Source organism: Terrapene carolina, unplaced genomic scaffold (genome assembly GCF_002925995.2).
Source record: "Terrapene carolina triunguis isolate 2854851 unplaced genomic scaffold, T_m_triunguis-2.0 Scaffold20398, whole genome shotgun sequence".
In the NCBI taxonomy this organism is placed as follows: Eukaryota; Metazoa; Chordata; order Testudines; family Emydidae; genus Terrapene; species Terrapene triunguis.
The window spans coordinates 5,060-19,861 of NW_020684749.1; the positions used below are offsets into that span (position 1 = coordinate 5,060).

Here is a 14,802-nt window from a genome sequence, read left to right on the forward strand (position 1 = left end):
AGATCCTTTGGGATACTAACAGCAAGAAGATTATTTGGGAATTTTGGTGAGGCTGCGGAGGGTGGCGGGTGTGTGCATGTGTCTCTCCTATCTCTGTCCTGGACTGCCCCCTCATTGCCCACCTCCCCTTGCCCTTAAATCCAACTTTTCAGTAAGAAGCCTATGTGGGGGTTATTTTTAATATTTGGTTTAGTCGAAAAAAACGATATTATGTAAAAACAAAAACGTTTGGGCAGAGAATAGATGCAAGTCCTCCATCTTGGCAGGGGGTTAGATGAGATGACCCTTGCAGTCACCTTCTAACCCACTGGCTCTATGCTTCTAAGGTCTTCAAACCATTGGTACCATTGGCCTACAAGGATTTGATCCTATTTGCGTTCAGCTCAGGATCTGGGGAGTTTATAAACTCTGCGGCTGTCTCTCTCTGTCATCCTCTCCTGGAGCCCTTTTCATTGCTTTCCCTTCCATTTCTCAGTCCAACATCTTCACTGTCCCCGCCAAGCCCTGACGCAAAGGAGGAGACATTGTGACTGCAACTCTTCCAAGAATGGTGTTCCTAATCGTCTTCCTGGTGCTGTGTGGTGTGGCCTTCCTCGCCGGGGTGCCGTTGAATGGCTTCGTCTTCTTCATTGCCAGCTGCCGTGTGGAGAGGACGGCCAGCACCGTGTGGTTCTGGAGCCGGGCCGTGGCCGATTTAATCTTCATCATCTTCCTGCCCCTCAGATTTACCTCCATCTTCATCCCGGACTTAGACTCGGCCAATGAGATCAGCAGCACCGTCACCTCCTTCCACATGTTCTTCAGCGCCTTCCTCCTCATGTCCCTCAGTGTTGATCACTGCATCCTAGTGGCATGCCCTGAGTGGGCCAGGAACCATCGCACGCCCCTCCTGACATTCAAGATGGTTATAGGCATGTGGGCCCTGTCTGCTGGTTTCAGCTTGCGGCATGGTGATCTCTGGGAATACGTGTACTCACCTGCCAGCATCAGAATGAACTTCCAACTGGATGAAGGGAAGGTGAAGGCCGCCGTTGCCATCCAGTTCCTGGTTGGGTTTCTAATCCCACTAGTCTTGATCTTGATCCCAACCTTCTACATCATTCTCGCTGCAAAGCTGAGAAAGAACAGGCTGATCCGGTCCACCGAGCCACTCAAGATCCTTCTTGGCTTGATCCCAACCTTTTTTCTATGCTGGCTGCCGTATCACGTCTTCTCCTTCCTGCAGATCTCAGCTACGTACCCTCAGACTCTTCTGAACACAGGAAGCACTTTTGCTTGTGTCCTGACATATTTCAGCAGCTGCCTCAACCCCATCTTCTACCTCACCATGGAGGAAGAGTTTCTGAGGTACCAGCAACGTGTACGCAACCCCCAAGCCACCGACAACTCAGGGCCAGAGCCGGCTGAATAGGGGAATGGATGAATTGTTGATATTTGCATGGAGAAAGAATTCTGTTCACTGGGACCAGTAACTTCCTCTTAACCCCAAAATTGTCTTTTTTAGCAAGTGATTTTTTTTTTGCCTTAATCAAAGAAGAGCCATGAGACTGATTACAGGATTTGAAAACCTGCCTTGGAGTGAGAGACACAAGGAGCTCAATCTATTTATCTTCACAAAGAGATGGTGAAGGCATGACTTGATCAGTCTGTAAGTACCTATGTGGGGAAAAATATTTAATAACTGGCTCTTCAGTCTGGCAGAAGAAGGTGTAACATGATCGAGTGAACAGAAGTTGAACCTAGACAAATTCAGATTAGAAATGTGGTGTTTCTTGAAGATCAGTGGGTCTATGAAACAAAGGATAACATTTTCAAAAGTATCTAAGTCCTATATTTAAAAGTGTTTAAGCCCATAGGAACCTCACTGTGTGTCAGTCAGAACATAACATAACCCTGTTATAGTCTTGGTCTTCACAGCATCCTTTGGCAGAGTTCCACAGGTTGACTGTGCGTTGTGTGAAGCAATACTTCCTTTTGTTTGTTTTAAACCTGGTGACTATTAATTTATTTTGGTGACCCCTTGTTCTTGTGTTATGGGAAGGAGTAAATAACACTTCCTTATTTACTTTCTGTACACCAGTCAGGATTTATAGACCTCTATCATATCCCCCATAGTCGTCTCTTTTCCAAGTTTAAAAGTCCCAATCTTATCAATCTTCCCTCATATGCAATCCGTTCAATACCCCTAATTATTTTTGCAGCCCTTTTCTGTACTTTTTCCAATTCCAATATATCTTTTTTGAGAGGGGGCCACCACATCTGCACGTAGTATTCAAGATGTGGGTGTACCATGGATTTATATAAAGGACCTTTTCTGTACCTTTTCCAATTCCAATATATCTTTTTAGATGGATTTATACAGAGACAATATTATATTTTCAGTCTTATTATCTATCCCTTTCTTAACGATTCCCAACATTCTGTTCTCTTTTTTGACTGCCACTGCACATTGAGTGGATGTTTTCAGAGAACTAGCCACAATGACTCCAAGATCTCTCTCTTGAGTGGTAACAGCTAATTTAGACCCCATCATTTAATATATATAGTCGGGATTATGTTTTCCAATGTGCATTACTTTGCATTTATCAACATCTGCCATTTTGTTGCCCAGTCACCCAGATTTATGAGGTCCGTTTGTAACTCTTCACAGTCAGCTTTGGACTTAACTATCTTGTGTAGTTTTGTATCATCTGAAAATTTTGCCACCCCACTGTTTACTCCTTTTTCCAGATTATTTATGAATATGTTGATCAGCACTGGTCCCAGTACCGACCCCTGGGGACACTGCTATTTACCTGTCTCCATTCTGTAATCTGACCATTTATTCCTACCCTTTGTTTCCTATCATTTAACCAGTTACTGATCCATGGGAGGACCTTCGCCCTAACCTCACAGCAGCTTACTTTGCTTAAGAGCCTTTGGTGAGGAAACTTGTCAAAGACTTGCTGAAAATCTAAGTACACTATATCCTCTAGATCACCCTTGTCCACGTGCTTGTTGTCCCCACTCAAAGAATTCTAGTAGCTTAGTGAGGCATGATTTCCCTCTACAAAAAACATTTTGACTCTTCCTGAACCAATCACATTCATCTATGTGTCTGACAATTTTGTTCTTTACTATAGTTTCAAACAGTTTGCCCGGTACTGAAGTCAGGCTTACCGTCCTTCAGAACTCTTGGGTGAAAGGAAAGCTCCTCTAATGACACCCCATTCAGGGACAGTTCCTCAGGTTTTTCACCTAAAAAGAATGGCTCAGCTCTGGGAATCTCCCTCACATGCTCAGCCATGAAAACTGATGCAAAGAATTCATTTGTTTTCTCCGCAATGTGCTTATAGTCCTTGAGTGCTCCTTTAACATCTCGTATCGGGGGTACCCATGTTAGTCTGTATCCACAAAAACAACAAGAAGTCCGGTGGCACCTTAAAAACTTATTTGGGCATAAGCTTTTGTGGGTAAAAAAACCTCACTTAGTCTTTAAGGTGCCACCGGACTTCTTGTTGTTTTTAACATCTCACACATCCACTGGCCCCATTTGTTTTAGCAGGCTTCCTGCTTCTGATGTACTTAAATATTTTTTTGGTATTACTTTTTCAGTGTTTGGCTAGTTGTTCTTCAAATTCTTTTTTTCTTTCCTAATTATATTTTCAGTTGCCAGAGTTTATGCTCCTTTCCATTTTCCTCAATAATATTTAACGTCCAGTTTTTAAAGGATGCCTTTTTGCCTCTCAAAGCTTCATTACTTAGTTGTTTAGCCATGGTGGCACTTGTTTGGTTCTCTTACTATGTTTTTTAATTTGGGGTATACATTTGAGCTTGTATTATGGTTTCATTAAAAAGTTTCCATGCAGCTTGCAGGGATTTCACGTTTGGCATTGTACCTTTTAATTTCTGTTTATCTAACTTTCTCATGTTTGTGTTGTTCCCTTTTCTGAATTTAAATGCTACCTTGGTGGGCCGCTGTGGTGTTTTCCCTGCCACAGGGATGTTAAATTTAATTATATTATGGTCACTATTACCAAGCGGTTCAGTTATATTCACCCCTTGGACCAGATCACGTGCTGTACTAAGCACTAAATCAAGAATTGCCTCTCCCCTTGTGGGTTCCAGGACTAGCTGCTCCAAAGAGCAGTCACTGAAGGTGTCAAGAAACTTTATCTCTGCATCTGATCCTGAGGTGACATGTACCCAGTCAATACGGGGATAGTTGAAATCCCCCGTTATTATTGAGTTGTTTTTATTTTAATAGCCTCTCTAATTTCCCAGAACATTTCACAGTCACGATCACCATCCTGGTCACGTTGTCGGTAGTGTATCCCTACTGCTATATTCTTATTATTCAGGCATGGAATTACTATGTATTGAGATTCTATGGTACAGTTTGGGTCATTTCAGATTTTTAATTCATTTGACTCTACGCTTTTTTCTCATATAGGGCCACTCCCCCACCAGAACTATCTGGTCTGTCCTTCTGATATAATTTGTACCTTGCTATTACTGAGTTCCATTGATTATCCTCATTCCACCAATTTTCTGTGATGCCTATTATGTCAATTTCCTCATTTAGTACAGGGCACTCTAATTCACCCATCTTATTATTTAGACTTCTAACATTTGTATATAATCACTTTAAAAATGGTCACTTTTAAGCTGTCTGCCATTACACGATGTAATTGAATTCATTTAGGCTTTTATGGGTGAGATTTTCAAAAGCACCTATGTGAGTTAGGTGCTTAACTCCTATGACTTCAATGGGAAATTGGCATCTAACTCCCTTAGTCAACTTAAAAACCTAGTCGTGTATCTTTATTGCCAAGTCTATGCCTTCAAACCTCATGAGCCGCTTCATAAAACATCATGAGATTATTTTGAACAGAAAGACATTTTTGCCTCCTTGATTTTTTGCTCAATTTCAAGCTTTTCTCTGCAACAAAGAGGGCCAGAAACCTGCTAAAAAATAAAATAAAACAGAAATGAAAGCTGAAATTCCCAACTAATCATATGATTCCAGGATCTGGGGCTTGATGGAAAATGAGAAGCATGGCAAATGCTGCAACCAAATTGTAAGGGTCAGTGATGGTACAAAACTCTGCCAAAAGTTTCAGGAAACCAGAACTCTCCAGCGCTATTTTGGAAGCCACTGGAGTGAGGAGCTGTTTAAAATATTGGGGACTTTAAAATAAAGTGTGTGTCTGTGTCACTGTGTACCTCAAAACAGCACCCTGGAACCCCCATGTTCATGACTGTGATATACATATGAACAAAGTCTGCCTTGCGAGGTATCATTTAAAAAGTCTTGATCTGTTGATTATTAATATCCTGTTGAACTGTATGTGCTGTCATTGTATGGGGAGTTAGGACGTTTTGCTATGTGTGTGTTACTGAAAGAAGTTGTGATGTTGGGAACACCCACAACCAGCTTTTCAGGTACAACAATGGAGGAGCCAGACAGCGTTAATGGCTCATCAGCAGCCATGGAAGAATCCACTCTCTCAGGAACTGTATAAAATGCAGATTTCTCAGAGAAAACACGTAGACAATGGAGACTGTTTGACCCACATCATAGCAAAATATATTTCCAGCAAACTGGAAGAAACTACAAAAGAGGAGAAGTGACATCACCACTTGGCCTCACTGCCCCCAGAACTCAACACCTGGAAACATGTCTGGAGGACAAAGACGTTGAACTGTGGAAGTTTGGTATCGGGCTGAAAGACATCTGCTAGGGTGAGACCCAGCTTGATTCAAATCCTGTCTAGTTTATAGAACTCAGACTGTGAATTTACTTTTATTCTTAGGTAACCAACTTTGATCTCTAAGCTCACTGCTTATAATCACTTAAAATCCATCTGTCTGTAGTTAATAAACCTGTTTGATATTCTACCTAAAATGGTATGTTTGGTTGAAGTGCTTGAGAAATCTCAGCTCAGTTTACAAAAGCTAGTGCGTTTCCTCTCTACATTGAGGGAGGCATCGATTGGGTAATGAACTTACAATGGCCAGGCTTCTGACCAATGCAGGATGGTACATTTCTGGGCTGCAAGGCCAGGAAGCCGGTGGGAATTGCCTGGAGCCTCCCTATTAATGGTTCACGAGTGGCTGGGAGAAGCATTCATGGAACTCAGCTGGGTGTGTCCCTGCCAGGGGATGGCTGTGTAAGTGCAGGACCTGCCAGAGGTTTGTAGCTTGACACAGTATCACAGTGTGAGAGGGAGCCCAGGCTGGTTGGACAGAGGGCTCAGTGGTCCCACAGCCCAGCTTGCACTCCGGGAATCCCATCACAGTGGCTTTTCAAACCAGTGTCTCAATGAATCCTGATATTCCCGGACAAAATTCACGCAGCTTTTGCCCTTTGCTATGTTGCTGGCCGTTCTCCAGCGTGCAACCAATCCAGTAGCCAGTCGTAGAGTAGACACTATGTCATGTGGCTTACAGCCAATGAAGTGAGAGATTCATGATCCACTCACCGCCTGGCAAGGTCTCTCAAGGACTTTTGAGGGTTGACCAGGGGTGAAGGGTGGCAGGACCCACCCACTAATCAGCTCCTGCTCTGGGGGTGTGGCTGCCGCGGATGTGGGTGAAACGGGATCACCGATTCTTCATCACAATTGGCCCCAGAGTTGAGCCGAGCTGTTTGAGGCTTGCGTGGAGCTGGCTGGCTCGGAGGCTTTGAAGACTGCTTTGTGAGCATCTCCCATCCCCACTGAGCCGCCCACCACCCGTGGTCCCCTCCCCCCTGAGAAGACAGCTACCTGCCATCAGACAGAGTCCGTGGGGGTGGGGGGTGGGAGCTGCAGGTGGTGTGTGTGTATTGCGGGGATCAATTCTGAGATGCCGTGTGTGATTCCCCCAGGACATAGGTAAGAAAGTGCGATTAAACGTTCCACCTTCCATGCTAGGGTGAAATCCACAATGGCTCCCTGCAGATCAGTCTCTGCCCCCGCCATCCCCTGCCCCAGGTTCCTCCCTGCCCCCAGTCCACCCCCCACAGCAGCCCCCCCCAGATCCCATCCCGCTCCCCATAACAGCCTCCCCAGATCCTTTCCGTCTCTCCCACCCCGGTCCCCAAAGCAGCCTCCCCACACCTCTCCCTTCCCCTCCCCATAGGTGCCGCACCGTCTTGCTTAAAGTAGTTCCCATCACATACCGGGTTTGCAGTTTGATTCAGTAGTTCTCGGCACCCGCACTATACAAATTGTTCTAGCAATCCTGACCCAATCCCTCTCCCCACAGCAGCCCCCCTGAATTCCTCCATGTCACTTGTATAAGCAGCCCCCATGCCCCACCCCCGTGGTGGCCACATCTCAGTGGGAAAAGACTCTATAGACTTGTGGCTTTCAATCTTTCCAGACTACTCTACCCCTTTCAGGATTCTCATTTTTCTTGATTACCCCCAAGTTTCTCCTCCCTTAAAAACTACTTTTTTACCCAATCAGACACAAATATACCACTTTCACAGCACACTAGTACTGAAAGATCCTTTACTTTCTCATTTTCTCATATAATTATAAAATAAATAAATGGGGATAAAAATATCGTACTTACATTTCAGTGGACAGTATATAGAGCAGTAGAAAGAAGTCATTGCTTTTAAGTCCCCTGTTGTAAAACTAGGCAAATATCTAGATGAGTTGCTGTACCCCTTGGAAGATCTGTGCATACCCCCAGTGGTACGTGTACCCCTAGTTGATAACCACTGCTATAGACTGTTATCCAAAGGCTCAGGGATGACTATGAAAGTAAAACCACCTGACCAGTAGATGGCAGCATGCACCGGGCATTAGGTCACACACACACACACATTCCTGTCTGTCGCTGACTATATGTGCAAGTCAGTTGCTTGTCAGAAACTGGCAATCAAGTCACCCCGTCACTTTCCCTTTCACTTGGTCTACACTAGCAAGTGATGTTGGTATAACTACATTGCTCATGGGTGTGGAAAACCCACCCCCCTGTGTGATGCTGTTATACCGACCTAACGCCCGGTGTAGACAACACTTCTCCCGTCAACACAGCAACCGCGTCTCGGGGGGAGGGGATTAACTATGCCAATGGGAGAAGCTCTCGCGTCAGCATAGACAGCGTCTTCACTGAGCCGCTACAGCGGTGCAGCTGCATCGGTGCAGCCTTCCCGGTGTAGACGTGTCCTTTGATAAACTGAACTAATTGAGCTCCTGGAGTCTCTCTCTGCCAAGCCCGGGGTCCAGTCCATTAATGCTTCTTGTGGCTCATCTCTGACCCCTCTCCAGTTGCTCAACATCCTTCTTGAACGGTGGGCGCCAGAACCGGACACAGGATCCCAGCGACAGTCACACCAGGGCCAGATCCAGAGGGAAAATCACCTCCCTGCTCCTAATAGAGACTCACCCGTTGATGCATCCCAGCACGGCTGGAGCCCTGTTGGTTCTGGGAACTCAGGATGAGCTGAAAAGTGCCCCCAGGCCTGAGGCATCCAGGCAAATGATGAGAGACGAAGGCAGGTTGCAGGCCGGGCTGTGGTTTGTGTCGTCTCTAGCACAGAGCGAGGGTTTCCTTAGCCTTGGCTGTTCTGTAACATAGCCCAGGCCGAGGGGTGGGTTCCCTGCAGCAAAGGCAGGGCTGAGTATCTCACACATCCGAGTCCCAACGGGGCTCTGTTGGCTTTCCCCAGCAAGGAAGGACTGGAGGGCAGAGTCCCAGCTGCCATCTCTGCTCTTGGGACCACACCCGGTGCCCTGTCCTCCTGCCCCAAGATGTGAACAGCCGAATGCAGACACCTTGCTAGGCCCCAGCAAGGCGGGGCAGCTTGTGGTTCATCTTGTATGTAGCAGTGGGCCCCAGAGTCCTTCCAGGCTTTGCAGACATGGATCCAGCCACATCCTGTGATCTCCCCCCCCCGCCCCGCAGATATGCCCCAAAATGAACAGTTCCCTGCTCCGGGTTGAGCCAGTCTGGACAAGCTGCAGGTGTCACATTGGGGACCTGGAATGGAGGTGGACTCTGAGAGGCTGCGTCCCCCAAGACATGGGTAAGGAAATGAGGTAAACCCACCAAGTGCCGCACTGGATCTCATTCTCACCCCCTCACTGCTGCCCCCATCCCCTCCCCTCATCTGCTCTGGATAGAGCTGGTTGAAATTATATGTGGGTCTTGTTGTCAGAGGTCAAGGGCCCCATCACGCTGGGTGCTACACAGACCCTGACCGAGCTCGCAGGTCCCATCACACCAGGCAATGCACAGCCCCACAGGGAGAAACAGGTCTGGCCACAGTGAGCTCACACTCTAAAGTTAAACAGAGAAATGTTTGGAGGGGAAACTGAGTCATGGGGCCATGACGTGACTTGTCCAATCTACTCAAGCAGTTCAGTGGAAGAGTCTGGGATGCAACCCAGGAGTCCTGACTCCACGTCTGTCCACTACAATAGACTCTTGCAATATCCTTCCTTTAAAGAAAAAATCTTTTGACTTGTTACTGGTCACTTCTTCCTCTTTTTAACCTGGTGGCTTTTTTGTCGTCGTCGTTGTTTCCATAGGGGGGTTCTTTCATTGGGATTCTGTCTGTTCCACTAACTCATCTGCCCAAAATGACCTAAAACACACAAAAACTGCACTTCAAAATGAAGGGGGGAGGGGAAGAAGAATCGCTTTCAAAAATTCCATTATTTGAAAAAAAAAGGGGGGGAAATGATCATTGATATATATATATATATATTTTTAACAAAGACGGGAATAATCTGCTTCTTCGGGCGACTAACAGCAAGAAGATTATTTGGGAATTTAGTGAGGCTTCTGTCAAATCTCTGGCTCTGGCTCTTCATCCAGGACACCCCACTCCCAACTGTCCACCTCCCATTACCTGGACATATAACTTTTCAGCAAGAAGCAAACGTGGGATTTTTAAATATTTGGTTTAGTAAAACAAACGATATTATGTAAAAACAAAAAATGTTTGGGCAGAGAATAGACACAACAAGTCCTGCACCTTGGCAGGGGGTTAGACGAGATGACCCTTGCGGTCCCTTTCTAACCCTCTAGCTCTATGCTCCAAAGATCTTTGAACCATTGGTGCCACTGGCTTGCAAGGAGCCCTTTTCATTGCTCTTCCTTCCAACCAAGCCCTGACACAAAGGAGGGGATAGTGTGACTGCAACACCTCTGAGAATGGTGTTCCTAATCATCTCTCTGATACTTGATGTGTGGTCTTCTTCACCGGCTGCTGTGTGGAGAGGATGGCCAGTGCCGTGTGGTTCCTGAACCAGGCCATGGCCGATTTAATCTTTGTCATCTTCCTGTCCCTCAGATTCAGCTCCATCATCAGCCTGGACTTATACTGCCCCTGGAGGCTGAGCAGCACCATCACCTCCCTACACATGTTCTCCAGTACCTTCCTCCTAAAGGCCCTCAGTGTCGATCGATGCATCCTCGTGGCACGTCCTGAGTGGGCCCGGAACCACCGCATGCCCCCCCCTGGTTTCGAGGTGGTTCTGGGTGCATGGGTCCCGTCTCTTGGGTTCAGCTCTCAGTTCAGTGATCTCCGGGAATCCCTCCTCTGACCTGCCTGCACCAGCATGTATTTCTGACTGGATGAAGGGAGGGTGAAGGCCGCCGTTGCCATCCACTTCCTGGTCAGGTTTCTGATCCCATTACCCCTGATTTTGATCCCAACCTTCTACATCGTTCTAGCTGCCAAGCTGAGAAGGAACAGGCTGATCCACTCCACCAAGCCACTCAAAATCCTTCTTGGCTTGATCCCGACCTTTTTCCTCTGCTGGCTGCCATATCATGTCTTCTCTTTCCTTCTGATATCAGTGACGTGCCCTCCACCTCTTCTGGACATAGGAAGTGCTTTGGCTTGTGTCCTGACATAGTTCAGCAGCTGCCTCAACCCCATCTTCTACCTCACCATGGAGAAAGAGTTTCTGAGGTATCGGCAATGTGCATGCAGTCCCCAAACTACCGATAAGTCGGGACCAGAGCTGGCTGAATAGGGGAATGGATGGAATTGTCAACATTTGCATGAAGAAAGATGAAGAATTCTGTTTACTGGGACCTGTAGCTTCCTCTTGAACCCAAAATTGTATTTTTAGCCAGTTAATGTTTTGGCCTTATTCAGAGAAGAGCCACGAGAATGATTACTGGATTAGAAAACCTGCTTCGGAGTGAGAGACTCAAGGAGCTCAATCTATTTACCTTAACAAAGAGAAGGTGAAGGGGTGACTTTGTCACAGTCTCTTTAATAAAGACTCTTCAATCTAGCAGAGGAAGGTCTAACATGATCCAGTGAACAGAAGTTGAACCTAGACAAATTCAGACTGGAAATGAGGAGTATATTTGTAACACTCAGAGTAAGTGATTATTGGAGCAATTTCCCCAGGGTTGTGGTGAATCCTCCATCACTGGTAATTTTAAATCAAGCCGGGATGTTTTTCTAAAAGTTCTGCTCTAGGAATTATTTTGGGGCCGTTCTCTGGCCCGTGTGATGTGAGAGGTCAGACAAGATGATCGCAACGCTCCCTTCCAGCCTTGGAATCTATGAATCTATCATTTTTGCAAAATATATTGGAGTCTTGGTTTTGTTCATTTTTAGATTATTTTGGGGCATTTGGTTCTTTTTGGTCGGTCATTTTCTGCGTTTTCGTGCCGTTGCTCTTGTCATCATTTCATCTTCGCACCAGTGGAGCTCCAGGTCTTCCTCTGTCCTATGGTTCCTGAAGATCAACTGGTCTATGAAACAAACAGTAATTTTCAAAGGGGTCTAAGTCCTATTTTTAAAAGTGTTTAGGCCCATAGTTACCTCAGTAGGAGTCAATGAGAATTTAGCTTCTACGGGTGAGATTTTCAAAAGCACCTCTGTGAGTTAGGCACTTCACTTCTATTGACCATTAATGGGAATTTGGCACCTAACTCCCTTAGCTACGTTTCAGAAATCTAATCCTGTATCTGCATTGCAAAGCCCGGGCCTTCAAACCTCATGAGCCGACCCCTAAAATATCATGAGATTGGTTTGAAAAGAAAAACTTTGGGGTTCTTCTTTTTTGCCTTCTGATTTTTTTCCCGGCCATTTCAAGCTTTTCCCTGTGACCATGAAGGCTAGAAACTTACCTAAAAAAAAGGAAAAGAAAGCTGAAATTCCCACCTAATCATCTCATTACAGGATTTGGGGCTTTGAGGAACATGGGAATCATGGTGAATGCCACAACCAGATTGTAAGAGTTCGTGAACTTAAAAAACTCCTCCAAAAGTTTTGGAAAACCAGAAATATCCAGCTTTATTTTGGAAATCAATGGAGTGAGGAGGTGTTTAAAATATTGGGGACTTTACATAAAATGTGGGTGGCTGTGGCACTCTGTACTTCAAAACAGGACTCCGGAACCCCCATATTCACCACTGTCATATAGATTTATAGATTCATAGATTCTAGGACTGGAAGGGACCTCGAGAGGTCATCGAGTCCAGTCCCCTGCCCTCATGGCAGGACCAAATACTGTCTTGACCATCCCTGATAGACATTTATCTAACCTACTCTTAAATATCTCCAGAGATGGAGATTCCACAACCTCCCTAGGCAATTTATTTCAGTGTTTAACCACCCTGACAGTTAGGAAATTTTTCCTAATGTCCAACCTAGACCTCCCTTGTGGCAGTTTAAGCCCATTGCTTCTTGTTCTATCCTTAGAGGCTAAGGTGAACAAGTTTTCTCCCTCCTCCTTATGACACCCTTTTAGATACCTGAAAACTGCTATCATGTCCCCTCTCAGTCTTCTCTTTTCCAAACTAAACAAGCCCAATTCTTTCAGCCTTCATTCATAGGTCATGATCTCAAGACCTTTAATCATTCTTGTTGCTCTTCTCTGGACCCTTTCCAATTTCTCCACATCTTTCTTGAAATGCGATGCCCAGAACTGGACACAAAACTCCAGCTGAGGCCTAACCAGAGCAGAGTAGAGCGGAAGAATGACTTCTCGTGTCTTGCTCACAACACACCTGTTAATACAGCCCAGAATCATGTTTGCTTTTTTTGCAACAGCATCACACTGTTGACTCATATTTAGCTTGTGGTCCACTATAACCCTTAGATCACTTTCTGCCGTACTCCTTCCTAGACAGTCTCTTCCCATTCTGTATGTGTGAAACTGATTTTTCCTTCCTAAGTGGAGCACTTTGCATTTGTCTTTGTTAAACTTCATCCTGTTTAACTCAGACCATTTCTCCCATTTGTCCAGATCATTTTGAATTATGACCCTGTCCTCCAAAGCAGTTGCAATCCCTCCCAGTTTGGTATCATCCGCAAACTTAATAAGCGTACTTTCTATGCCAATATCTAAATCGTTAATGAAGATATTGAATAGAGCTGGTCCCAAAACAGACCCCTGTGGAACCCCACTTGTTATGCCTTTCCAGCAGGATTGGGAACCATTAATAACAACTCTCTGAGTACGGTTATCCAGCCAGTTATGCACCCACCTTATAGTAGCCCCATCTAAATTGTATTTGCCTAGTTTATCAATAAGAATATAATGCGAGACTGTATCAAATGCCTTACTAAAGTCTAGGTATACCACATCCACAGCTTCTCCCTTATCCACAAGACTCGTTATCCTATCAAAGAAAGCTATCAGATTGGTTTGACACGATTTGTTCTTTACAAATCCATGCTGGCTATTCCCTATCACCTTACCACCTTCCAAGTGTTTGCAGATGATTTCCTTAATTATTTGCTCCATTATCTTCCCTGGCACAGAAGTTAAACTAACTGGTCTGTAGTTTCCTGGGTTGTTTTTATTTCCCTTTTTATAGATGGGCACTATATTTGCCCTTTTCCAGTCTTCTGGAATCTCTCCCGTCTCCCATGATTTTCCAAAGATAATAGCTAGAGGCTCAGATACCTCCTCTATTATCTCCTTGAGTATTCTAGGATGCATTTCATCAGGCCCTGGTGACTTGCAGGCATCTAACTTTTCTAAGTGATTTAATTATATAATTATGATATGTTCTGTACAAAGTCTGCCTTGTCAGGTATCAGTTTAAAAGTCATGATTTGTTGATCATTAATATCTTATTGGATTGTACGTGCTGTCATTGTATGTGAGGTTGTGAAGTTTTGCTATGTGTGTGTTACTGAAATAAGTTGTGTTGTTGGGAACACCCACAACCAGCCTTTCAGGTATGACAATGGTGGAAGCGGACAGCGTTAATGGCTCATCAGCACCCATCCAAGAATCCACTATCTCAGGCACTGTACACAATGGAAATTTCTCAGAGAGCTCAAGTAGACAATGGAGACTGTTTGACCCCCGTCATAGCAAAAGATCTTTCCAGCAAGCTGGAAGAAACTATAAAAGAGGGGAAGTGACGTTACCGCTTGGCCTCACTCCCCCCACAACTCAACACCTGGAACATGTCTGGAGGACAAAGATTTTGAACTAGGGAGGGGGTCCCAGGCTGGAGGTGAATCCCAGCCTGCTTACTGAGAATCTGTCACCTGCTTGTACCATCTATGAAGGTGAAACATGGCTGGATTCAAATCCTGTTTAGTTTGTAGAACTCAGACTGTGAATTTACTTTTATTTCTTAGGTAACGAACTGTGATCTCTATGCTCGATGCTTATAACCACTTTAAATCTCTCTGTCTGTAGTTAATAAACCTGTTTTATAATTTACCTAACACTATGTGTTTGGTTGAAGTCCGTGGGAAATCTCAGCTCAGTTTACATAAGCTGGTGCGTGTCCTCTCCACATTGAGGGAGGCGCAGACTGGGCAATGAACTTACACTGGCCGGGCTTCTGACCAGTACAGGGCAGTACAGTTCTGGGGTGCAAAGCTGG

The 14,802-nt window shown here is 45.3% G+C and overlaps 1 protein-coding gene and 1 pseudogene across 1 annotated transcript; both read left to right on the forward strand.

Annotated features, from left to right (window-relative positions):
- Positions 1–547: 547 nt before the first annotated feature.
- On the forward strand, positions 548–1,411 carry LOC112122417 (chemokine-like receptor 1). The gene has a single exon (XM_024221225.1). The coding sequence runs from the start codon at positions 548–550 to the stop codon at positions 1,409–1,411; it is 864 nt and encodes a 287-aa protein (XP_024076993.1).
- An 8,758-nt stretch (positions 1,412–10,169) lies between these two features.
- LOC112122418 lies at positions 10,170–10,964 on the forward strand (annotated as a pseudogene).
- The last annotated feature ends 3,838 nt before the right edge of the window (positions 10,965–14,802 follow it).